This window comes from Exophiala viscosa (genome assembly GCF_022695815.1).
Source record: "Exophiala viscosa unplaced genomic scaffold EDD37scaffold_9, whole genome shotgun sequence".
NCBI classification, from domain to species: domain Eukaryota; kingdom Fungi; phylum Ascomycota; class Eurotiomycetes; order Chaetothyriales; family Herpotrichiellaceae; genus Exophiala; species Exophiala viscosa.
In genome coordinates, this window is record NW_026944361.1 from 1,219,544 (window position 1) to 1,241,931 (window position 22,388).

The 22,388-nt window shown below is 51.6% G+C and overlaps 10 protein-coding genes across 10 annotated transcripts; 6 read left to right on the forward strand and 4 right to left on the reverse strand.

Annotated features, from left to right (window-relative positions):
- Nucleotides 1–351: 351 nt before the first annotated feature.
- On the forward strand, nucleotides 352–1,992 carry EDD37DRAFT_611695 (RNA polymerase III transcription factor IIIC subunit-domain-containing protein; the record flags this gene model as incomplete). The annotated part of the gene is made up of 1 exon (XM_062815303.1): nucleotides 352–1,992. One exon carries the CDS (start codon nucleotides 352–354, stop codon nucleotides 1,990–1,992), a length of 1,641 nt encoding a protein of 546 aa, XP_062668085.1.
- A 216-nt stretch (nucleotides 1,993–2,208) lies between these two features.
- Nucleotides 2,209–4,372, forward strand: EDD37DRAFT_510295 (uncharacterized protein). The gene has a single exon (XM_062813601.1). It carries the CDS (start codon nucleotides 2,455–2,457, stop codon nucleotides 4,198–4,200), a length of 1,746 nt encoding a protein of 581 aa, XP_062668086.1. The 5' UTR covers nucleotides 2,209–2,454; the 3' UTR covers nucleotides 4,201–4,372.
- Nucleotides 4,373–4,544: 172 nt separating this feature from the next.
- On the reverse strand, nucleotides 4,545–6,125 carry EDD37DRAFT_567028 (putative glycosyl transferase; the record flags this gene model as incomplete). Its single annotated transcript, XM_062814123.1, has 1 exon — nucleotides 4,545–6,125. One exon carries the CDS (start codon nucleotides 6,123–6,125, stop codon nucleotides 4,545–4,547), a length of 1,581 nt encoding a protein of 526 aa, XP_062668087.1.
- Nucleotides 6,126–7,035: 910 nt separating this feature from the next.
- Nucleotides 7,036–9,129, forward strand: EDD37DRAFT_567589 (UDPglucose 6-dehydrogenase; the record flags this gene model as incomplete). Its single annotated transcript, XM_062814159.1, has 3 exons — nucleotides 7,036–7,312; nucleotides 7,380–7,816; nucleotides 7,900–9,129. 3 exons carry the CDS (start codon nucleotides 7,036–7,038, stop codon nucleotides 9,127–9,129), a joined length of 1,944 nt encoding a protein of 647 aa, XP_062668088.1.
- Nucleotides 9,130–10,158: 1,029 nt separating this feature from the next.
- Nucleotides 10,159–11,086, forward strand: EDD37DRAFT_652550 (uncharacterized protein; the record flags this gene model as incomplete). The annotated part of the gene is made up of 2 exons (XM_062818461.1): nucleotides 10,159–10,575; nucleotides 10,691–11,086. The coding sequence occupies 2 exons, from the start codon at nucleotides 10,159–10,161 to the stop codon at nucleotides 11,084–11,086; spliced, it is 813 nt and encodes a 270-aa protein (XP_062668089.1).
- Nucleotides 11,087–12,306: 1,220 nt separating this feature from the next.
- Nucleotides 12,307–13,641, reverse strand: EDD37DRAFT_510327 (uncharacterized protein). Its single transcript, XM_062813602.1, has 2 exons — nucleotides 12,526–13,641; nucleotides 12,307–12,474 (listed from the first exon to the last, which is right to left on the reverse strand). The coding sequence occupies exon 1, from the start codon at nucleotides 13,457–13,459 to the stop codon at nucleotides 12,575–12,577; it is 885 nt and encodes a 294-aa protein (XP_062668090.1). The 5' UTR covers nucleotides 13,460–13,641; the 3' UTR covers nucleotides 12,307–12,474; nucleotides 12,526–12,574.
- Nucleotides 13,642–15,272, reverse strand: EDD37DRAFT_510288 (uncharacterized protein). The gene has a single exon (XM_062813600.1). It carries the CDS (start codon nucleotides 15,135–15,137, stop codon nucleotides 13,824–13,826), a length of 1,314 nt encoding a protein of 437 aa, XP_062668091.1. The 5' UTR covers nucleotides 15,138–15,272; the 3' UTR covers nucleotides 13,642–13,823.
- An 898-nt stretch (nucleotides 15,273–16,170) lies between these two features.
- Nucleotides 16,171–17,927, forward strand: EDD37DRAFT_510677 (haloalkane dehalogenase family protein). The gene has a single exon (XM_062813604.1). It carries the CDS (start codon nucleotides 16,298–16,300, stop codon nucleotides 17,612–17,614), a length of 1,317 nt encoding a protein of 438 aa, XP_062668092.1. The 5' UTR covers nucleotides 16,171–16,297; the 3' UTR covers nucleotides 17,615–17,927.
- A 456-nt stretch (nucleotides 17,928–18,383) lies between these two features.
- EDD37DRAFT_611703 (putative amine oxidase) lies at nucleotides 18,384–19,915 on the forward strand (the record flags this gene model as incomplete). The annotated part of the gene is made up of 2 exons (XM_062815304.1): nucleotides 18,384–19,083; nucleotides 19,143–19,915. The coding sequence occupies 2 exons, from the start codon at nucleotides 18,384–18,386 to the stop codon at nucleotides 19,913–19,915; spliced, it is 1,473 nt and encodes a 490-aa protein (XP_062668093.1).
- A 254-nt stretch (nucleotides 19,916–20,169) lies between these two features.
- EDD37DRAFT_594245 (uncharacterized protein) lies at nucleotides 20,170–21,933 on the reverse strand (the record flags this gene model as incomplete). The annotated part of the gene is made up of 3 exons (XM_062814549.1): nucleotides 20,170–20,514; nucleotides 20,572–20,702; nucleotides 20,759–21,933. 3 exons carry the CDS (start codon nucleotides 21,931–21,933, stop codon nucleotides 20,189–20,191), a joined length of 1,632 nt encoding a protein of 543 aa, XP_062668094.1. The 3' UTR covers nucleotides 20,170–20,188.
- Between the last annotated feature and the right edge of the window lie 455 nt (nucleotides 21,934–22,388).

Sequence of the window (22,388 nt, forward strand, 5' to 3'; positions counted from 1 at the left end):
GGTCAACAACTGCGCCTGTTGCGAGTTCCAATTGGTGCTGGAGCGCCTCTTAGTCGTCAAAACACTTACATTATCAACCTCAATCCGCAAGCCCTGCTTTGGGTACCGATCAGATCAAGCGGCTCATTATTGCTTCGTACCTTCAATACTCTACAGGCTCAACACCCAAGTCTCTTGAGAATACAACCCTGGATTTTCGTGCTTGTTGGTCACTACGCTGAGCCGTATGAAAAGATCCGTTGCTCAAGTGCAAGAAACCACCAAGGTTGATCCTACAGTTATGAAGTCCACGCTTTCACGGTGAGATATTTTCAAGAACACTTGACCCATCTCATCGCAGAATAAGAAGAAATGCCTGGATCCGAAGATGGATCGGCTGCACCCTCGTACTCAGTACCAGGCACACCTGTCGTTTCTCTTGAATATCCATGCATAGTTGAGAATACAGAAAAGGCGATTGACATGCTAGGCGGCCGCAAAGAGGTCGCCCAGATTCTTCTTCCGAACAACGAGAAGCCTCTAGGGCTCAAGTTCCGACCGCATGATCCTGCTGGCAGAACGGTGATTCCCCATAACAAGCAGACCAACAACCTCTTACTCAGCATCACAGTACCAAAACGAACAGGAAGAAAGAGGAAACGAGGCTCAGGTGAACCGTTTCAAGAGTCGCCTGCCGGTCGGCATTCCAGGAAGGATGTCGCATACCTTCTTCGATCGCTCAACGATAATCCGCAGCGGTACCAGACCGAGGTTGTGGGTTCAATACAGTCTACTCATGTGTGGCGCACCATGCCTGATCTTGTCTACTCCTCCATGGGATCCTCATTTCTCAGTGAAATCCAGACAAAGGTCCTGCCTCAACAATATCCTCTCCTCAAGCAATGGTCCCTACCACGAACATACGGGCTTGCAAACACTGAGACTGTTCCACCTCCAGTGCTCTCAACGCAAAGCCTCCCAATCAATTACACCTATCGCCAGAATCCAGCGGTGAAGACAGTAGCAGATCCTCAGAGCGGCAAACAGGTGCTCTTCAATCTTGCGGCGCCAGCCAAGCTCCTCACATACCAGTGTCAATACAATGATGCAGAGTGGCCAGACCAACCACCTCCAAATTGTCCTCCCATCTCAGAACGCCCACAAAGCCACCAGCAGTTGTTCCAGACTATGGTCAAACTCTTTGATGAACGCCCAGTTTGGACACGTCGAGCATTACTGAACCAATTCCCGGACGACGCCCCATGTGCTGCAGCTCGGCACCTCATTGCATATATGGCCTTCGCCATTCGCTCGGGGCCCTGGCGGGATACCCTTTGCAAATATGGGGTCGACCCACGAAAAGATCGATCTTATCGGAAATATCAGACCGTAATGTTGCTGCTTGCGAAGTCGGCCAAGGCTAAGCCACATCTACGGGAAGACTTTGAGCGCAGCTGGGCAAGAAGTAAGGACAAGTCATCACACATATTTACCGGCAAACCCCCGTTCCCGAGGGATGGTCAGGTCTGGCAACTGTGCGACTTGGAGGATCCCCAACTCAAACCCCTGGTTGATACACCAGATATCACCCTTCGCCCCGAATGCGAGATAAGGCAACTTGGCTGGTACCACAGTGGAACAATAGCCAAGATTCGGGTCGCCTTGAAGGCCAAAACGGACGCACTCATCTCTAACGAAAAAATCGACGAGGAGGCTTTGGCAAGATTCCTGACGTTACCGGATCGTTTGGACTTTAGTGAAGTGGCACAAGCCGATGAGGGTGCGGACCAGTCGCAGGTGGCATATCTGCCCAAGGATGCCGCCCAGCAGGAAAAAGAATGGGCGATTGCTTATCGGACTCTGTGCCGTACAATCGCTGCATCACTGTCGAAGGCTGGTGGCGCCCAAGCCAACTCGAAAGGAGCGCAGGTCTTGGGCAGCTCTGTCGCTCCAATGGGGTATGGGCTGGAGGAAGACGAATCCGACGAAGACGCAGAGGAAGACAATGAATAAGTGCAGACGGGTTGACGCGAATTTTTCAAGACAACCACCATCAACGACATAACATGTTACCTAGGTAATCTATGCATGGAAACCCTAAATCGCATACCTAGGTACGGTAATGCAAAATGTGGTCAACCAGGAATTCCGTTGTCTGACAAACTGACTTCCTGGAGCTCACACGCGTAGACTCAGACCACGTGCGTGTCTCCAGTGCTGAAATGACCTCGTCTTTTCACGGTAATATTCGATGTGCTGCCGCTGCCTCGGTAGGGTCGAAAACGCTTGGCAGGTTTTCAGGCAACTTGACTCACTCTATTGCATGCATCTAATTAGGCCCGTGCCCTTGCCAGGTTCCTATGTAGCGTCTAGACCATCCATATATTGAGTCTCGAGGCTTGCAGACTCTCTTCTGCTCAATCCGGGACATATGACTTTCGAGCGCACTGGATTAGCAGGCACGCTTCCGGAGTCATGACCGCAATCCAGTCTGCGTCTATGTCATCTCCGTTTGGGGCAAACCCATGTCCGCACTCTACCCAGAAGAGGAAGGGCTACAAGAAGATCCGGTGGACAGGCGCCTATGATCCGAAAGCAAAATCCTCCCGTGGTAATGACCCTTTCGTGCAATGGCGACCACCAGGGTCAAAGGAGTCGGAGGTGAATGAACCGAAAACCATCACACTAAGACAGGAGCCAAAGCAATCCGATGAGGCAAATCCTTCACTGCGAGTGATTGCAGCATCACCTCTTCAACCTCTGCCATCGAATGGGACACGAGTCGATCCATTCTTGTGCTTGCCAGTCAAAGCCACCGATTCTGTCAGAAACAGCATGGACTACTTTGTGATGATCTGTAAAGGCATGAGCAAGGAAACCACGATCCTGGCTGGTCCAAATGCTCACCTCTCCCTGTTGTTACCGTTCGCCCTCGAACATGCCATCCTATTCGAGTCAATGATGGCAGTATGTCGTGCGTCAGTCCTGCTGTCTCTTGGTCGACCAGCCTTCGAAGACTCCGCTTTCATCCAGCATCGGGGAAATGCAATCGCAGGGCTCAACAAAGCCCTCCGGTCCACAAAGTGTGGAGATGATGCCTCGCTATTGACGGTGACAATGCTCATGACATTGGAATACCTCGTTGGAGACCACCGGAGCGTACATATGCACTGTCAGGGCTTGGAGAAAATGCTACAACTACGAAAACAGTTTCCGGAAGAGGAAGAAGATACTGACTGGTCGAAATTTGTCAAGCTTGGTTTGATGGCCTACAAGGCTCTAGGATCATTTGTGACCGGTCAACCACCAGACATACCGTCTGATTCACCAGGCTTTCTCAAGGAGACATTCGAAGACCTCGCGCTCGACAAGCCTCTATCTTATCCGGAGCCACCATTCTCCACGGACCTGTGCATCATCCTTTCTCGTCTTCCCTCAGGCTTCTCGGAGCTTTGTCTAAAATCCCGGATCTCAGTCCAAATGATAAATTTGCTCGCATCGGTATCCGGCGCCGCTACACTCTTGACGACAAAGACTTTGCTTGATGGCGTCTATCTATCTCCACCTGCTGAAGATTCACCCTACGGAGAGGAAAATCGACGAGTTATGATCCAGACCCTGCTTTCGTCGTTGCAGCGCATGTCTCTTACTACAACGGTGCCAGTCGAACACAACTTGACCTCCGGCCTTCTTGCCTATGCATTTCAACTGCGTAGTCTTTCGCAGCTTACCTTATTTTACGATCCTCTGCTTCAAAACTTTGTCACGACACTGCCTTATCACCTAAAACCTTCAACCCCGGAAGAACAGCATGGGCTTATCTGGGCGAGCATAGCTGCTGCAGGTGCATTAGCATTGCGAGCCGTCCCCTTCCCAGGCGCGCATACAGTTATGGACCATGCACTCGAGCTCTATCCACAGGCGCGAACTTGGTCGCGTCTGGAGGTGATTTTGCGCAGGTTCTTCTGGACCAATGAGATACTTGCTCATTGGAAGACTGTTTGGGAGATGGCCATGAAGCGAAGGCAACACCTTCTTCGCCGAGAAAAAGGTAACATCCAGGCTCTTGCACCGATGCAATCGGAATGGTCAGACCTCGACCATGAAGCAATATCCAACCATATCAAAGGTGCACCCAGAGCGATGCGTGAAATGAGTCAAGCCATGGGCATCTGCCCGTTCCGTCCCAGACCCTCGTCCGAATTGACTGTTGATGGGTGACCGTGAACCTGCCGATAACCAGAACCTGGTCGCTCGCGTAATTTCCACTTCTCGATGGCCTCTGTCGCTCAGCAACCGTAGAGGTCGTCGTATCTCTCTTCACAACCACCGGTCGTGCGACGAGTGATGATGAGAGCAGCCCGATACCCATTTTGAACAAGGCAAGAAAACGACACATGAAAGCACTGCATGGATGCATCAGTGCCACATGTAGCAGCAACTTGATTCTTATTTTATTAGGTATCAGAAGTAAGCAGTCCCATTGCGCCCTCTGCTGTGAAACGATAAGGATATCATAAATTGACTTGCATCGCAGGCAGACCTATTTGGTCTTTACACCGACATCATCCCTGCGGTGTGGTGAGCTGCTTGAAAGCTTCCCGAAAGCCTTGCTTGAATGTCTGATGATGGTTTTCCTGGAAAACGACGGGTATATTGCGCAACAGATGCCAGGGCCTCGAAAAGACTTTGTTGCCATAGAGGATCAGGACGACTGCGGCCATCATCCATACAATGTATACCAGAAAGATGGCAAAGTTCAAGCGGAATCTCACCACCATCGGCTGAAGAACCCCAGATTTGAAGCCATAATATCTGTTGGCTAACCAATTTCGGATTGGGCGCTTCTTTCGTTTCAACCGGAGATGTTCTCGCAAGCCATCGGTGAGCTGCCAGGCCACTCGCTTATTGATCTTATCCCAGGTGGTGTCGCAAGCGTATTGCCTCGCATTTGTCGCCATGCTTGACAGGGACCTTTGGTCCGAGAAGCGGTGTACCAGATCGACGAAAGTGTCCAAGTCTTGCGGAGGAACCAGGTAGCCCGTCGTTCCATGTCGGATGATGTCAGATGGACCTCCTTCGTCACGAGCAATCACAGGCACACCACTTGCCATGGCTTCGAGTACCACCAAACCAAATGTCTCTGTAATAGAGCAGTGCAGGAAGAGATCGGCTGATGCGTATGCGCGTGCAAGTGGCACTCCAGTCAGGAAGCCTGTAAAGACCACATGGTCTTTAACCGGATCGAAAAGCCGGCGAACATCCTCCTCCACCTCTGGATTCAAGTTGCCTCCAGCAATGAGCAATTTGAAAGGGAATGACTGCTTTGCCAATTTTTGAGCAACTTGTGCCAGGAAGTCGAAACCCTTCTCGGGTGCTATCCGACATACACACACCAGAATGATCTCGCCATTAGGTGCAAGTCCCTTTCGGTATGCCGCATCCCGTTGTGAAGGATTGAACAGCTCGGTGTCGACGCCACGACCGAGCTGGACCAGTCTGCTGCTGGGTGCACCGGCTTTGAGCAGATAGCGACGGATACCAGATGAGGGATAAAAGATTGTGTGTACGCTGCGATGACTGAAAAGGAAACCTTGGACCACTCCGAGTAACCATACGGAGAAACGAGCGACAGGACCGGGGAAAAGGATCTCGCTGTAGGCCGACAAATCGGTCTGGAAGTTCAACAACACAACGGGCGGCTCTTGCAGTTGTCGAATCTGCAACAAGAACTGAAATCCCGTGGATGCTGGACTGGCGAGATAGACAATATCTGGCCTGAATGTCTGCTTGTAGACGTCCTCGAGCTGAAAGGGATAGACGACGGTCAGATCTGGGTTGTACGGCAGTGGGTACCCTGGCAGGCGCAACTCTGACGTATCATGCACGCTCTGTTTCAGCCTCGATTGTTTCGAATGAGGTGCAACAATAGCCAATTGCATGCCATTTTTGCGCAGATACTCAATCAACATGAGAGTTGTTCGACTGACGCCATTGACGGGGCCGAGGGATTCTGTGACGAGTAAGAGCCTTTTGCCCTTGAGAAAGGACGGAAATTCATCCCTAGACTCTTTTGCTAAACATCGAGACTTCGGGTGTGACTGTGCATCAGATTCGGTGGCGCTGGCCTGATCGTCTGTCACCATCAATTCGAGTTGTTGTGGCTGTTGTTGTTGTTCAGCCTTGTCCATGATAAGGGAGCCCCAAATCCCAATCTGATAGATAATTGTGACAGGATCTGGAACAATTGGTCGTCCGAGATTCCGATTCGTTATCGTGTGTTATCGCTATCGATTGGCGCTTGAGGAGGGGCTCATCACGTGTTGCTGTTTACTGTTAAGCTGTCACAATCTGCTTTGTCATAGCTTATAGCCAGTGGCAGATCAAGGGTCGTTAGGCGCTGGGGTCCTCTGGGGAGATGATTTCCTGTCTCTTTTCAGGGGGACAGTGGAATAATTTTAGGAGTCGCGTTGTTTGGCAGCAGTCTTTTCTGTCCGTTGCACTGGAGTCTGGGACAACATCAACAGATGAACGACGAAAAGCTGTCACTCCCGCTCCTTCTTATGTGCCCCTCGCCGATTCAATTCGGGATCTTGTGTTGCAGTCAAGAGTTTCTAGGCCGAATGGTGGCGACACTCGCGTTGTCAGATTCCAACGCGTTATATGCGTTGCTAAACACCACGTGCGTCAATGCGCCGCTCCCAGGTGCCTTTGACGGCCTCCTACTTCTCCCATCAACCACCCTCCACAGCCACTCACACATCTCCCTTGACTGCGCGTGCGCACTTGCGCATGATGTAAACTCGACAATGCAATCCCATAGACAGATTCATGTGAGCCTTCATGTTGAAATTTCGCCCACTTGTTGTGGCCCTGGCGCATCCCCTGGCGTGACCATCTTATCGTGGGAGGCACATCATTAAAACTATGATCATGTCAACCTTTCCAGTCTGAAGGAATTCCATCCCGGGTCACTTCTCCCAGTCTCAGAATTCAGAATACCATTACCAGGTAGCCATGGAGGCCATCACCATCCCTTCGCTTATCACCACCGACATGGAGAAAGTCCCTTCGCTCGTTGGGACCTCCGTCGGCAGCCCGTCCAACGAGTCAACGGGCCTGCTGACGCCAGATGCCAGTCCGTTGTTTCGTCCTTCGCATGCAAAGGATACCTTTGCGTCGCGTCTAGCCAAAATCCTCGATCAATCCAAGCCCCGCAAGCCGCAACTCGTCAGGACACAGACAGATGACTTGGCTGATACTTTTAACGACTCGGCCAGGCCACAGCCCCGGCACATCAAGAGAATATGCGTGATTGGCGCTGGATACGTGGGTATGTGAATGGATTCTGTCGGCTGGTGTTGTAGTCTTGATGTGGCTGACCAAGGCTTGCGCAACAGGAGGACCTACCGCTGCGGTATTGGCCCTATACAACCCCGATGTCAGAATCGAGGTCCTGGATCGAGACCAGCGCAGAATAGACAGATGGCAATCTGGTCACCTCCCCATCCACGAACCCGGATTGAACAACATTGTTCGGGCGACAAGAGATGCTACGCTCAGAACTGGACAAGATTTCCAAGACGCTGAGGAGGCTCGACGGCACCCAAACCTGTTCTTCACCACAAATAGTCAAGATAGCATCTCCAATGCGGATATGGTCCTTCTTGCTGTGAATACTCCCACGAAAATGGACGGAGTGGGTGCGGGAAGAGCAACAAATATGAGAGCTTTGGATGGCTCCGTGAACGATGTGGCCCTTTATGCCAAACCTGGCACGATTCTTGTTGAAAAGAGCACAGTGCCTTGCGGAACGGCACAGCGGATCCGAAAAACAGTAGGTCACCTCTTCCAATGCGTGGCGAGGTCTATGAGGCTTCCCCGCATGACATGTTGAACCGCGGACTAATCCTTGTACAGCTCGATTCACTGCGACCCGGTGAGGAATTCGAAATCCTGTCAAACCCCGAGTTCTTGGCCGAGGGAACCGCCGTGAAGAACCTGATGAACCCAGACCGCGTCATCATCGGCTCTGCAGATACCCCATCAGGTCACCTTGCAGCAGCTTCCCTTGCAAGCCTATATGCTGCCTGGATCCCCACATCCCAGATTATCACAATCAACGCCTGGTCATCAGAACTTTGCAAACTGGTGGCAAATGCAATGCTGGCTCAAAGAATCACCAGCATCAACTCCGTCAGTGCCATTTGCGAAGCTACGGGAGCCAATGTGGACGAGGTAGCCAAGTCCATTGGCCTAGACAAGCGCATTGGACCCCAGTTCCTGAAAGCTGGTCTTGGGTTCGGAGGCTCCTGCTTCAGAAAAGACATTGCGAGTCTGACATACTTGGCCGAGTCGCTAGGTCTGGATGAAGTGGCCGAGTACTGGGACCAGGTCAACACTTATAACGAGCTGCAACGAAAGCGCTTCGCAAGGAAAGTGCTCAAACGCTACGAAGGAGATTTGTCTGGTAAGAAAGTTGCCTTGCTTGGATTCGCGTTCAAGAAGGACACTGGAGATGCCCGCGAATCTCCAGCTGTTGATGTCATTAAAACTTTATACGACGAGCAACCCGCCGAGATTGCCATCTTCGACCCTTACTGCAACGAGGAAGACATTCTGCGGGAAATCGAACCTTTCATGACCGCAGACAATTCCATGGTCAAAATCTATGCCGATCCTTACCAAGCCTGCTCCGGAGCGAACGCTATTTTGGTGGTCAACGAAAACGATCAATTCAAAGTCACGGCACCGCGTCGTGGAGGAAGTGTATCTGGTCAGATCACTCCTCTTGAGAAATCATTCGAAGATGGCAGCATCGGTAGCGTCTCGGACACGGAGATGCTTTCACCTGTCAGCCCGCCTGTGTCGCAAACAAAGCCTGAAAAGGACTATTTGGCCGGCTTTGACATTAAGCTTGTCACCTCACCCCCGTGTCTGACGGACTGCCCAGATTGCAAGACGAAGGCCAGAGGTCCCGTCTCTACGGACCCAGTGGAATGGGCTCGTATTGTCTACAACATGAAGGAGCCCAAGTGGGTCTTTGATGGAAGAGGAATCCTCGATGCTCCTCAGCTTGAGGCCTTGGGCGATGTCAAAGTCGACGCCATTGGAAAAGCACGTCCAGAAGATAACATGTGGTGTTACTAAGCATCATCTTCAGCGATCATCGGAGTTTGAGGTGATTATATGGGGACTGGCGTATATCGATGCATAAGCATTTTCTGGCGTGGCGCCTTTGCGGCTATCTCGGGGGTTGGCGGCTGTTGAACTTCAGATGCATACCTTAACGCTATTCACTTCTTGGCCAATGTTGCACAGACATACTTTTATTATATACACCAGTATAGAGGAGGTTCTCGACGTTGCCTTCGTTGCCTCATTCGTACCGTGATATACTGGTCTTTGCCATGCAACTCGACCGCACACTCAAGTGGACGCTATACTCGAGCCAGTCAAGGGACCTGCTAACGCATGCATCTCTGAACAGCAGCTCAGCAGTCTCGGACCGGTGTTAGGGTACATCGATGGCCTCCATACCAGCCACAAGCTGTCATTTGCCGGGCATGCCCGTCTCCATGTCGATATGCATTTCTATCAAGTAGGTCACTCTACCAGGGCCAATTTTGTTGATAGGCTCGCAAATGCCCGAGGCAGAAGAGAGTGGCTGCCAAACCTGCATGACCAGCTCCTCTAAAACCAACGTTTAACACAGTACGGGATTGCTCTGGCAGACCGGCACACCCCCAGCCATTATGCGCCACATGAAGCACCAACCCTCCTACCATTGTATGCACACCATCCCGCTGTGCCGAGACCACAAAGCTTACGAGCGGAGACCAAGCCATAAGAAGAAGCGAGCCAATGCATCGCCGGCGGTCGGTCACACCACGAGAATTTCGTCATTTTCCTCCGCATACCCAGGTATGTATACGAGTACGAACGGAGGGGTACGGAAACCTCGGCGAACGGCCTTTTTGAGGTATAGCCGAGCCGAGTATCCAACAACACCTCTGGAAGTATATAAGATACCTCAGCAATCACGACATACTCTACAGTACGGAAAAGATCTTGTCCTCGCATGCTCTTTGTTAGGCGTCGATCAACGGACTCGTAACCTACTTATCATCCATCTTATATCGCAACGGACAGCAAGCAAATTTGTGCCCAGTGCCCACCATGGCAAAATCCATCAGTGAAACCGCGACAGATTACATAACCTCATTCCAACGCAGCTACTCATCCTCATACAACAACCTCAAGCACAGGTCGGGCCCGTATTTCCCCGCCTTTCTCACGATCGGCCTCGTCAGTTTCGGGCTCATCAGTCGTCTAGCATGGGAAGATTACCGGATCTTTCTGAGCTACGGGCCGGGCGGTATGCCGTATAATGTCGTCGGATGGCTTGCCACGAATATTCTCAAAGTCATTGGGATTAATACTCTCGATGTGCGGAGGTTGGAGGCGGATTCTGATAAGAGGTCGTGGTTGGAGAAGGGTGATTTGAAGGCCCGGAAGGGGGAGAGACCGCAACTCGGTCGGCATCCTGTGCCGCAGAGACAATTGGATCAGATTTCTTCGGGCGATGTTCCAAAGGTGAGTAAAAATTCACATGCGAAGCTCTACTGCAGTGCGCTGGACTGAGCAGGACTGCCGTGGATGTGCGCCTCGCGCTTGGTTATGTGACTTGACTGACTTTTTGGTTTGTCAGGAATTCCTCGCCAAATTTCGCACGTTGGGCGAGCACAACGCGCATCTCGTGCAATTCAAACTCTCGAAGTACGAGATGCATACGGATGCGCTGTGGGTGAAGGATGACAGCGATGTTTATGCGCTGGACAAGAAGTTCAACAGGGAGATCTCGCATGTTCATTCTGGAACGGATTACTCGGCGCATGTGGTGCTCGCGCCGCAGGATGCTGTGACTGTTATACAAAAGGGATGGGGCCAATTACATGGGTTGGCCGGGGTGATGATTGTGCCGAAGAGTTATGTGTTGCTTTATGCGCCGAGGAGTGAAGAGGAGATTGAGGTGCTGGTGGGGATTGTGAGGGCAGCGATTGGGTATATGACTGGTGCTGTTATGGGGGATGTGAAGAGTTCGTGAGGACGTGCTTGAGAATGGTATGGACGTTTTGGGATTGATTGAGAGGCATTGTCGGATTGACATCTGCAGTCTTTCATTCGAGCTGATGTCAATTGAGGGTTGTTGGTAGGGGCATTGCGATCGGGTTGCTGCCTAGGTTTGTACGCCTGAGGTATGCACATTGCATTCCTTCTCACATTCAACGATGATCTACACAGGATTCGGCTGTCAATATAATCTATCATGAACATCTCTGCTCGCTTCGTTGGTGTCGAATTGCTTGAGTCTGACAGTTCCCCTTTCTTCCCCAGCCTCGTTCGCGCCAATGTGAAGCTCTTATCCCGGCGACCAGCAAATGTCACTCAGAGTCACAGATATTGCTTCTAAGCACGCTCTTTCACGGTCAAATGACCCTCTGTAAACGAAGAAGGACCTGGTTGATGTGGCTGGACCCACGCTCCCCATACATTCACTTTCGTGGCGTGTTGCAAACAGCACACGCTACTCAGCTCTCCTGCATCTAGGAGTCATGCGCTTGTCGAATCACTGGAGCTGACACACGTTACTGAAGCCCTAAGTCAAGCCCTTGCAAAGCCATGGGGCCGGTGCAAACGACAGGTGTTTGCCAACGTGGTGGATGGAGTATTAATACTTCAACCCCCTGCTCAAAGGAGTTGGTAAGGACCATACCTTGACACAACCTCAATAAGTCCAAAAGATTCCAAGTTATCAGATATACAAAAGCACCCCATATCAGAGAAAGAATCCTCGTAGGTGCCTATAAGCCCTGTCATTCTGCGAGATATTCACATCGTTGAAAGCAGGTGATCAGAATGAATCCGCCGAATCCACCACCAGAATCGTCGAAAGGGGTTCCTCGACCAGATACACCTCCCAGCCACGGACCCTCGTATCCGAAGGCTCCGTCACGTCCTATCTCGCCGAGGCCTTCGAGCCCTCCGCCGGTTCCTCTGCCATCCAACCCGGATCCGGAGGATGATCGATGCGCGAGAACATCGGAATAGGATGCTCTGAACGAAGTGTTGACAGAGCAGCATCTTGAGTGCTTCAAAGGCGTTTGGCTGTGGTAGGTATGCTCGAAACCAGACCTGACGCCAGAGTGGCCTGCGTGCTCATGGATCTGTGGCTGTTCGCTGGATGTTGATCACTCTGCTATGACATTGCATGCCATTCCACCTCAGACACTGGTCAAACCATGGTTACATACTCCTTTTGGTAGATAATAGCTGGTGCCGTTGATCCCAATCAAATAGTGTTCACAGATCTTGCCGTAAACAATCTTCAGACTCTGAGATTGTTCATTGCGTCGTTCAAGCCGTCCGCGACCGTCTCATCATGTGACACCGTTGGTCGAAGAAGCGTATGAGGGGGTACGATGTCGTGGCAGTCTGTATCTTCATGTCAGCGGTACCATGGGTGGGTCTGGATATATGGCTTACTTTCGTGAATATCACGCTCTTTGCAAAGCTGCAGCAAACCTTTGAAGGTTCATATGGCGACAATACACTGCTCTGGAATCCACGCAGGGGCTAGAAAGTGTCCGTTCCATGCATACATCACACCATCCGGGCGGTAGGGGCTCCATGTATATCCGTGAGCACGTTTCACCAGGGTGTCTGATTGATCCCAGAGAACGTTGCATTCGTCGAGCCGGTCGGTACTGATAAGTGCGACACGGCAGTCTGGAGTCCTGTCCCAGCGGTACTGCTCCGCGTGTTCCAATACCCATGACACGTCATCCGTCATAGATACCCAAACCGATCGATTTGAGGTATTATGCCTGTTTTCGCAATGATCTCTCAAGCTCTTTGTTGTGAGGATATCTCTATCTTGCAGATCTTGGAAGCTCGCAAAGCGTTCGCCGGACGCCCAACCAGGACATCGAAACCCGAGGTCAGCATCATAGGGACAGTAAGATTTGTCAGTCCACACTCGGATGAGTGAGGAAGGCCGGTACCTAGCATCTTTCTCCACCGCGTCAGGAAAATCTTCTGTGACCAGTCTCATTGTGTATGTCATGATGATTGACACAGCCTTGGCGACTTCGTTCCATCTTTGCTGGGCTGGTTCGAGCATGTCCGTCAAGATCGCGACTTCCTCCTCCACAAGTCGGTCAGGAGTGTCGTCGATGCTTTTACTTGCTAGCGGCGCAGCCAAGGATTCTTCCAACGGCCGTAAATAAGGCATCAACCATCTCTCAACGAAGGCAATCTGCTCTAGAAGAACACGGATCTTGGCGGTTGAAACCAAGAGCTTCTCTCTGGCGCAAGCTCGATCGTACTGCTGCTTGATTTTCTCTGCACGATCGATGCTTCTCCGTCCCATGATGGGTATCCCATATTTGTCTCGAGATTTTGAGTGCTGTGACAACATTACTTCCGAATAGCAGAGCAGATGTTCGGCTTCTTGCAGGAGGCGGCTTCTCCTTCTTCATAGTTGATTAACGGGCAACGGGTCAACTTCGCTCGAGCTGCCCTCCGCGATCAGCCAATGCCTCTAAGTTAGGCAGCAGTGCAGAAGATTAGGCTAATAGCAGCCCTTTACAGTATGCTGTATGAACCAACCAGGCTAGCCTACCACAACCGTTCCTTTGGAAGCTGCTCGATTAAATCAATTGGACATACACCGAAGGAGTAAATCCTCTACGCCAGAGCAGAGCGGGTGTCTTGAGAGGAAAGGAGATCGAACAGAATACTGTACACGGGCGAAACCCGCCATATTCCCCACGTCCAGGAAGTTAGAGTGTGCGTTCCGCTTCACTATCCTCTCTTTCCAGCTCGGGATAGTCTGGGACCTGCCATTTCGCCTGCGTGTCGCTGAGACCGCCCATCTGGTCGAGCTTCATATATGCGGCCATTCTTGCAAAGGTATGCAGAGTCCAAATACCTATACTCGATCTGGGGAAGAAGGCAGATTCAAACGACTGTGATCGTCCATGCGACGCTGTGGCTATGGGTCGGAACTTGTCCTCATAGTTCTTCGCCCCTTGCACCACGGCAGCTGTCGGCGACGACTTGTCCTTCTTTAACAGCGTCGCAATCTCGCCGGCCAGGATATAGGACCCAACCAAACCCCATGTCGATCCGTACCCGTCTGCCGTCGAAGAGTGTGCTGCATCGCCCACCAGAACAACTCGGCCCCGGGACCAGGATCCTTTGGGAAGTTGGACCTCCACGAATGGTGTAAAGTACAGGTCATCGGCCTCTGGTGCAGTTCGTAGTGCTTTGGTAAAGCGTTCACATTCCCATCCGCCACCTTGATACAGATCGGCCAAGGCAGTCTTCAAATCAGCCAGATTTCCGGATTTGGACGCTGCGTCGACAGCGGCATCTTCCCCTCGCATTTGCAGGTATACACGCGTCAACTCTGGTATGTCCTTCCTTGTGCCGATGATTCGGGACACTCGACCACCAGGCAAATGGCAGAAAGTGAATCGATCTGAGTCATGGGGCTGTGACGGGACGCTGAAGTATCCGATATAGCCTCCAAGCCAGCGGCGCGGATCAGGGGCGTCTGGACCGAGCATCACATTGCGGGTCTTCGAACGAGTTCCGTCGGCACCAACGACCAGGTCAAAATCTTCCTGGCGGCCGTCTCGGAATCTCACATGAACTTTGCCGTTGGGATCGCTCTCATCATCCTGCGTGAAAGCGTCGACGGTGGTGTCGAACAAACGCTTGACATTTGGCCGATCTTTGGTGAGATCGTACAGAATATTGACCAAGTCGCCGCGCATGATCTCGTACTCGGATGTGATGCTTTGCTTTCCGGTGCCGCTTGGCGCCGCCGCGAAGAATGCCTTGGTACGGCCATTGGTATCAATGAGTTGTGTGCCGGGTTCGTGGACGGTTGCCGCTCGGACGGCGGCCTCGATGCCCATTTTCTTCATCATGGTCACTCCCTGGCCACGTAGGTCGACCTGTTGGCCAGACGCCCGCATCTGCGGAGAACGTTCAATGAGAGTAACATTGGCGCCTACGCGCGACAGCCAGTGCGCGAGGGCTGGACCTGCGACGCCCCCTCCGATGATGAGAACCTTGAGAACGGCCATGGGTATCAAATTGCGATTCGGTACACAGGTGGTTTAAGGGATGTTTGGGAGGGCTAAAAGAGTAATTGCAGACTGCAGAGACTGTAGAGGGAATCGCCATGTTTATTTAATCCTGGGTCGTTGGAGCCTGATGCTCGGACATTGGTGGTTGTGAGGCTGAGGAGCCCCGAGGCCGAGCGTATTAACTTAAGCCCGAACAGCGAAGTTTTGTTTTCTGCTCGGCTCGGACCAGCATGACATGCGTATTCGTATCTTGAGATACACTCACCATACTAATTGACTTGCGCAATTCTGGTTAATCACTCTTACCTGATTCATGGACTGTCTTGACTTGGACAAAGCAAGAAGAGATCAGAGCAGGCACCGACTCCGACGCTCCAGGTTGCTATGCAAGACTCAATACTGCACTCCTCCTACGGCAGTAAGTTAGGCGCCTTAGCGTTCAATAAGAAAAACGCCGATAAATAAAGACCTCCATCTTTGCGCATTCACATACATAAAGTACTATACTTTATGAGCAGGTCTAGCTGAAGAGCGAAGGTGTCATGATTCAGTCGTTCATGGATTATCATTGTGGCCTTCAAAAGTTCAGAGAGGCTGTGCGGCGTGGCATTCAATCTAGCCTGCCATGCCTGACCTTGCTGGCAGGGGTTGTGACAGCTGGCCATCCCTGCAACGCCGCTACATGCTCTGAAACTTGATTGAAGACCACCACGCTGCACCCTGACGACAGCGATAACCGAGCGAGAGTCTCGCGAATCGCGGCCATGTCGCAAGATACTCTTTTTTCCAAGAGCCTTGTACCACCTACTCTTGACTTGTTGAGGAGAAGTTGGCTGATAAGTAACTAATTAAGTGACAGGAGCAAACAACAGGCTGTCTAGGCGTTAATCTACCCCCACGTCTCTGGTTCAATTGCACCCCAAACAAGACCTTATCCGGTCCCTTCCAAGGCACCTGTGTGCAGGCCTTATCAGGGCATGACATAATATCTCCAACACCCTGTCTGTGCCTGTGCCACCTGTGCCACCCAAGTTACTACTGACGACATGCATGTGCCTTTCCGAACTGTCGTTTTCCTTCCATGAGGACAAACCTCCATGGCAATGAGTAACAAACACCTCAAGGAGCCCTCGCCTGCTTCTTAGCACGCTGCAATTATGCTCGGGCTCACCGCGATTCAAGACGTGGTCCTGCAGCAGCTGTTTTGGACTCTTACTACGCTGTTACACTCTACGTTGTTACGACTCCTTTTTGCTATCAATCTCCTCCCGGTGTATTGCTTGCGCCAAGCCATTTCTGTCCTCCCAACTGCTACGCGAAGGCTGCCGTTGATACTGACCAGACAAGGCAGAGAGAAGCTGGTCTCGCAGACTGAGCAGTACAGAATTTACGAAGAAGAGATTGCTGCCAAACAATACGACGGCAGCTATAAATTCACGCCAGCAAATGTACTACCATGGGACGGCAGGACGAGCTGGCCCGTGAACCGGAAGGTCTTCGAGATCTGCGAGATCAACGTGCGTGTCACGCATACAAAACCCAAGGCTACCTTCGGCAAGGCCAAGCCCATCGTCTTGCTCCATGGCAATCCCAGCTGGAGCTACATCTGGAGACGGATCATTCGCCATCTGACTGCCGTTGGCTATGAAGTCTTCGCCATAGACTGGCTCGGACACGGTACCTCCGACAAACCAGTGAATGTATCCGAAATTTCGTTTGAGTTGCACATGCATACCCTGCGAAGGGTCATCGAGCAGCTTGATCTGCACGACTTCTACATCGCAGCCCATGATTGGGGCGGGTGTGTTGCTCTCTGCACTATCCCTACCCTACCAGACAGCAGACATTGCGCGGGACTTTTCTTGCTGAACAGCTTCTTTCCTGCCCGACCCAGCGACATCTCAACGCACTACTATCTTCTGTACTGGATCTGGTTTTTCAGCACGGGAATATTAGGTCCACTACTGCCGGATAGTTTTGTCCTGCGCTTCATGGCACCAAACATCAGCATGAAGACTGCTAGTGCATACTCCGCGCCCTATGCACAAAGCATGTTCAAGACGAAGGCAAGCATAAGCAGATTCTCACACATTGTCCCCGGACTGCCAGACTGGGTCTATGATCTTCGTTCCACATATTCGTGGCGTGTAGTAGAAGGTTGGCTGGGCCCGGAACATTTCACGAACTTGAACGCTCAGGCGTCGCTTGCAGAGCGAAACAGGCACGTGCGGGGCTGGTGGCTCGGAGAATTCGACGACAAAAGCACGCGTAATGCGCCTGAGAAGGTCATGATCTTGTTCGGTCGCGAAGATCCACTACTTCCTGAGTTCAAGATGGTGTTGGAGCGATATATTGGCGTCAGTCATATCGTACGACCAGCTGATCGTGGTTGGCTTCCGGGTGCCGGGCACTATCCAATGGAGCAGAAGCCAGAAGAGATCGCGTACTGTATTGCGCAGTTGTCAGAATCTTGAGGGCTTGGGGAGACGGGATGGTCTAAGACAAGAGAAGTAATTTGTACAAGGCTTTCGATCCAAGCGCGAAAAGTAAAATCTCGACTTGCCTTGAAAGAAGTTACTCGAGAAGTCATCCACTTGGTACAGGGCACGTGCGCCATGTTGAGGGATCCTAACGAAACGTCTCTCCAATTCGTCTCAGCGTCAAGTCCCTACCACAAGATCAGAACGCATTCGGTAAGGCATCAATCCAGGTCGACCTGGTGGGGGAATAACTCTCGTTGCAACGTTGGTGGAAATTTCAGTGGAGACGCACAGCACTTACGGCCTCTTTTCCTTCCACATTTGGACACTTACCCAAATCGGCATGGCCTAATCTTCCACAAGCATGCCATGACATGATACCTGGGCGGCCACAAAGCAGTCGGACACACGACCTCGTTCAGTGTGCCACGGTCGTCCCACAGCCCCTTCCGACACATCTTCCTGCTGCATTTGAATTTGCGGATCAGGCCATGCAGACAGGCTGACACAAGTCGGGAGTCGGGTGACGAATTGTAAACTCGTGGCTCCACGGCCGCAACGACCGACGGGGCACTTTCTTCGTCTTTGTACCTGCCTCTTCCGGCAGTCCTGATGTCGCATGAAATGTTCAAGAGACCAGTTTCAGCTAGTCCAACTGTTCGAAGAATTTTCACAAGACTACATAAGAAGATCGAACATCCCGTACAGCAGACGCGAGGCTGCACGCTCAGGGCGCTATAGACCACGTCCGAAACCACTCTCAATGGCGACATCAAGCTCTAAAGACTCGACCCCTTACGCCTCTGCTCCGCGCAACCGAGCAATCAAAGATATCGATGTGGTAGTAGTCGGTGCAGGGCTCAGTGGTCTGCAGGCTGCAACCGATGTGCAGCAGGCAGGGTTTAGTTGTGTTGTGCTTGAAGCTAAAGACCGCGTGGGCGGCAAAACCCTGTCGACAACCGTTGAGAATGGTCCTGGCGTACTGGATCTCGGGGCTGCCTGGATCAATGATCGGACACAGTACAAGATGTATGCTTATTTCAAAAAATTCGGCTGCGAGCCAATCATCCAACGGATGGAAGGATACGAAGTATTTCGCACGAGCGCGAAGGATCCTTCGTTCAAAACAACCTGGCCCGGTCTGCCGCCTGTGGGAAAGGAGCAACAGGCCATGTTTGATAAGATCGCCGACGATATGGACGTGGATTGCGAGTCGGTCAACATACTCGATTCCACCGCGAACAACCACGTCGAAGATATCTCGCTCGGGGAGTACTTCCGTCAAAAAGGCGCAAATGGATTTGCCTTGGAATTCTGGACGGCTTGGATTCACGACTTGACTGGAACCGACCCTGATGATATCGGGTTGGTTTACTGGCTAGACTTTGTCAAGAGTGCCGGTGGGATCGAAAGTCTCCTGAGCGATGGGCCGAACGGTGCTCAGTACATGACGAACAGGCACGGTATATTTTTGCCCATATTTCGCGAGACCGAGCATAGGACTGACAGTATTATCCAACAGGAAACCAAACAGTCTCTAAGTGTCTCGCCGAGAATCTCAACCCGAGCAGCGTGTATCTGAACAGTCCTGTCAATGGCATCAGTCAGACAAGCAACGGAGCTGTCATCGAGACTTTAGCTGGAGACGCCTTTCGCGCTCGCAAAGTCCTGATCTCTGTACCAACTCCTTTATACCGGCACATCAAATTCATTCCGCCCTTGCCGGCAGACAAGCAAGAGTACGTGGACTCCGTTCATCTTGGTCCGTACTGCAAATGTATCTTGATCTACTCAAGCCCCTGGTGGCGTGAGGCAGGATTGAACGGCTCGTGCATCGATCTTTCCGGCCCTGTGGTTTTCTCGCGCGACGTCTCGTCAGACGCGGACGGGATGTACGTTATTTCGTGTCTCATCGGCGGCCGATATGCTCAGGAGTGGTCACGGCTGCCTGTGTCTCGACGAGTGAAGGCTGTCCAGAACCAGTTGGCGACCATGATAGGTTCAGAGCACGGAGGAAAGATTTACGACACGATCCAGACCATCGAAAAAGCCTGGGCTAAAGAGCCGTTCATCGAGGGAGTGCCCTGCCCTATGCCTGCTCCTGGTGGTATCTGGCCGCGACTTGGGAATGCACTGCGACGACCTTTTCGGAATTTGTACTTCATAGGAACGGAGACTGCCATTGAGTGGAAAGGTTATATGGAGGGCGCCGTTCGTGCTGGTGAGCGAGGAGCTGCTGAAGTGATTGCAGATCTCCAGGCAGCAGATCAAGGAAAACTGTCGTCCACTCTTTAGAAGCAGAACCTCATCTAGACTAATTTTTCATTTTCCATGTCTCTCGATCGTTCAATCACTTATTGCGAGTGACAACCCTTCGTCAAGGTTGAGGCGTCTGTCACTCGTCATTAAATACTATTGCTCAGAGCAAATATCTCGAGGCGACTGGGCAGGGAGACTTAATTTGTGCCGTTGGAGGTCAGACTGTCCTCCACTCATCCAGGCAACGCCCTGACTGATGGGAACCTTCTTAAGCAGAAACATCTCATTTGCGTGACTTTACACCGGTGTTTATGAAGGCTTCTCGTAGACCAAGTCAAAGCCCTTCCAGCCTGCCAGTTTCTCTCGACATTGTTTCTCATACATTTCAATCCCACCAGGATGTGTCAACATCTGGGCTTTTTGGCCGGGTAGATTAGCTTTGTTCCACCAGCTGTTCGTAAACGGGTACAACGTCGGCTTATTCAGGTCTGCGATCATACTGCCCCATTCATCTTCGGCGTCCTTGGTGGGCTCGCAAGAGAGCACGCCTTCGTTTTCCAGCTTGTCGATTGCGGAAGCAACCCAGTCGCTTTGTGCTTCGATCATGGTCGTGCCATTAGACAAGGCGGTGGGCGCTAGTTCAAGCTGGTCAGTCTTTGCCCATCGCGAGTCTCGCAGGGTCACTCTCTTACCGTGAGGTGAATACACCATGAACGTGTTTGGGAATCCATGAAACGTCATTCCAAGGTATGTTTTAATTCCGTCCTGCCATACGTGCCTAATATCTTGACCGTCGCGGCTTCGGAGACCCATTTTGAATAATCTAGAGAGGCAATGTCAGACAGAACCTGTTCAAACAGGAACAAGACGCCGACCCACGAGCCTGAGAACGAGTCAAATCCTGTAGCTAGGACGACGACATCAAAATCCATCTGCCTGTCCAGCAGAATTCCGGTCTCGTTGAAGGTCTTGATAGATGTCTCGGCGAGGCTAATAACGTCGACGTTGTCGCGATCCAGCATTTCGTAGTAGTCTTGCTCGAGTGGACTTCTCTTCGTTCCGAAGTAGTAGGGCGGATCTACCGGAACCATCAACTCTCTTTTCCTGATATTCTTCAGTCGTGGTGCTGTCTTCTTCACCCAGAAATCATATATCAGCCTGTTCGATTCTTTATTCACCATGATATCGTTGTAGTTGAACATGTTGAAGTTAAACGATCCTCGTCTCCAGAGAACGTCGAGGGATCTCTCCCTCTCCTCAGCCGTCACATCGATAGCTCCACAGGGTGCCTGGCGGCCGGGAAACCCAGTGGCGCTTTTCCTCCCTTCAACGAAGAGTGCATCGAAGTACGTCTTCCATCCACTCTGCTCAAGGTCGCCAAGTCGTCGCTGTTTCATAGGCAGGCAAATACTCGGTCTGCGCATGAATACTGTCAGGTATTGGGCCTGTTTGGCCAATTCCTGCACCACCTGGACGGCAGTTGCGCCGGCTCCTATCACAGCAACCTTCTTTCCACTGAAATCAGCCTGTCGGGGCCAATCTGCAGTATGATACACGGCGCCCTTGTAGCTGTCCATACCTGGAAAACCTGGGGTATATGCTCGGTGTAGTAGTCCGGTGCACAGAACAACATACTTGCACTTGGCAGTATGTCCAGCTTGCGTTCGAACGGTCCATTTGCTGCCATCCCATTGAACGTCGTTGACGTGAGCCTGGAAAGTAACGTCTTTCCGCAGGTCTAAGACCTTGTCAACATGGGCGAAATAGCGTTGCAATTCTTCGAAGCCGGGAAACTTCTCGCTCCAGTTCCAGTCTTGGTAGACTTCTGGAATGTTCAATTGATAGTACGGCCATTCTGAATCAACACGCGCCCCTGGATATCGGTTCCAGTGCCAGACGCCTCCAAAGTCATCGCCAGATTCGAATATTCTGACGCTGAGTCCTAGCTTCCGCAAGCGATATAGCATAGCGATACCACTGAAGCCGGCTCCCAAAATGACCACATCGTAGCTTGACGAACTGGAATCATTCGTGCTCGGCTTGGTGCCGTTCATGCTTAGACCCGACTTTTGTCCCTGCATGTTCTTCGGATTCGGGCCCTGCCGTCTGAGAAGGCACAACACTCCCGATGTCGCGGAATCTATAGGAGGTGATATGATTCTGCCTTGAATTGGTTGTCACTATGTATATTTCTGATGGCAATTTACCATCGTCTACAAGGTATGGCACCAATTCCAAACTAGTGATGCATCACTTAGAACAAACAAGGAGACCCAACGTTTCTCGGTACTTTGCCGCACTTGCAGGCATTGGCCGTGCGTAACCAATCTGGCAATCTGTACCTGTGACGAGAAGCTTTCGACAAAACCCGATTGAGAGCACATTGCCAAACATGGACGGAAGATGTTCGCATTGCGTAAGTGGGAGAAGCCGTAGGAACTTGTGGATCGCCCATAGTCGAACGCGCCTCAACCACCTCCAAAGGGGTTCTCAACCGGAAAGGGAAATC